This window comes from Geospiza fortis, unplaced genomic scaffold (assembly GCF_000277835.1).
Source record: "Geospiza fortis unplaced genomic scaffold, GeoFor_1.0 scaffold1338, whole genome shotgun sequence".
In the NCBI taxonomy this organism is placed as follows: Eukaryota; Metazoa; Chordata; class Aves; order Passeriformes; family Thraupidae; genus Geospiza; species Geospiza fortis.
The window spans coordinates 30,188-32,481 of record NW_005054867.1 but is presented as its reverse complement, the minus strand read 5'-3'; the positions used below and the strand labels follow the sequence as shown (position 1 = coordinate 32,481).

Sequence of the window (2,294 nt, the reverse complement as noted above, 5' to 3'; positions counted from 1 at the left end):
ACGGGGTGGGGACAGGCTGGGGACAGGGATGGGGACGGGACAGCGGCAGCGGCCAGGGGACCTGTGGGACAATGGGGACAATGGTGACAATGGGGACAGGGAGGGGACACTGGGGACAGGGTGGGGACAGGGAACCTGCGGGACAATGGGGACAGCGGTGACAATGGGGACAGGGAGGGGACACTGAGGGGACACTGGGGGGACCTGCGGGAACAACAGCGTGTGACAGGGAGGGGACACTGAGGGGACAGGGTGGGGACCTGTGGGGGACACCATGGGGATACTGTGGTGACACCTTGAGGACACTGAGGGGACACTCTGGGGACACTTGGGGACACCGTGGGGACATTTTGGGGCGGTCACTCACCGGCCGTGTCCTGGCGCAGCTTGGCCACAGCGCAGGCCTTGATCTCCAGCCCGATGGCCTTGGCCAGGGGAGGGGGCACCGCGTTACCCACCTGGGGACAGACGGACAGACGGGCATGGGACAGACGGACAGACAGACAGGGGACAGGGGGCACCGCGTTACCCGCCTGGGGACAGACGGACAGACGGGCGTGGGACAGACGGACAGACAGACAGGGGACAGGGGGCACCGCGTTACCCGCCTGGGGACAGACGGACGTGGGACAGAGGGACACAAGGACAATGGAAAATGGGACAGTGGACAAAGGGACACCAGGGATAATGGGACAATGGGCAATGGGACAAAGGGACAATGGACAATGGGACAAAGGGACAAAGGGACAAAGGGACAATGGACAATGGGACAAAGGGACAAAGAGACAATGGACAATGGGACAAGAGGACAATGGGACAAGAGGACAGGCGGACAGTGGGAGAAAGGGACAAAGGGACAAGAGGACAATGGACGGTGGACAATGGGACAATTGACAAGGGGACAGAGGGACAAAGGGACAATGGACAATGGGCATAGGACAAGAGGACAATGGGACAATGGACAATGGGCATAGGACAAGAGGACAATGGGACAAAGGGACAATGGACAAAGGGACAATGGAGACAACAGGACAATGGGACAAGAGGACAATGGGACAAGAGGACAGGCGATCAGTGGGAGAAAGGGACAAAGGGACAAGAGGACAATGGGACAAAGGGACAATGGACAAAGGGCATAGGGAGAAGGGGACAAAGGGACAAGAGGACAATGGATGGTGGGACAAAGGGACAAAGGGATAATGGAAAAAAGTGACAATAAACAATGGGACAAAGGGACAAGAGGACGACGGGACAAGGGACAAAGGGACAATGGGACAGTGGGACAGTGGGGACAAGGGGACAGCAGCTGGTGGCACCCACCTGTCTGTGCTTGTCCAGGATGTTGCCGAAGAGCCGGAAGGTGTCGGGGAAGCCCTGGGAGCGCGCGCACTCCCGCACGCTGACCACGCGGTGCTGCTCGGGGTGCAGCACCCGGCCCTGCAACGGCCACCGAGAGCGTGAGACCCAACGGGGGGACACCAGAGAGCGTGAGACCCAACGGGGGGACACCAGAGAGCGTGAGACCCAACGGGGGGACACCAGGGAGCGTGAGACCCAACGGGGGGACACCAGGGAGCGTGAGACCCAACGGGGGGACACCAGGGAGCGTGAGACCCAACGGGGGGACACCAGGGAGCGTGAGACCCAACGGGGGGACACCAGGGAGCGTGAGACCCAACGGGGGGACACCAGGGAGCGTGAGATCCAACGGGGGGACACCAGAGAACATCACACCCAACCAGAGACTTCACATCCAACGTGGGGACACCAGAGAACATCACATCCAACCAGAGAACATCACACCCAACGTGGGGGACACCAGAGACCATCACACCTAACGTGGGGACACCAGAGAACATCACATCCAACCAGAGAACATCACACCCAACGTGGGGATCTCCAGAGACCGTCACACCCAACGTGGGGACACCAGAGAGCGTCACACCCAATGTGGGGACTGGGGACACCAGAGATCATCACACCTAACGTGGGGACACCAGAGAACATCACATCCAACCAGAGAACATCACACCCAACGTGGGGACCACCACAGACCATCACAGCCAGCGTGGTGGACATTGGAGACCATCAAACCCAAAATGGTGACCACCACAGACCATCAGATCCAATGTGGGGGCCACCACAGACCATCAAACCCAACCATTGAGACATGGTGGCCACCAGACACCATCACACCCACCATGGTTGCCACTGGAGACCATGAAACCCAATCACTGGGACATGGTGGCCATTGGACACCGCCACCAGGTCCCACCGCCGGGGGGGCCCGCGGG

The 2,294-nt window shown here is 60.1% G+C and overlaps 1 protein-coding gene across 1 annotated transcript in view; it reads right to left on the bottom strand.

Moving 5' to 3' along the window:
• DNMT1 (DNA methyltransferase 1) overlaps window positions 1–2,294 on the bottom strand; it is a 31,059-nt gene that overhangs the window by 1,182 nt on the left and 27,583 nt on the right. The window contains exons 33-34 of the mRNA XM_031065557.1: window positions 1,321–1,437; window positions 368–458 (exon numbers count right to left, since the gene is read on the bottom strand). Of these exons, the coding sequence (XP_030921417.1) occupies window positions 368–458; window positions 1,321–1,437 (208 nt within the window). The remainder of the gene's footprint in view (window positions 1–367; window positions 459–1,320; window positions 1,438–2,294) is intronic.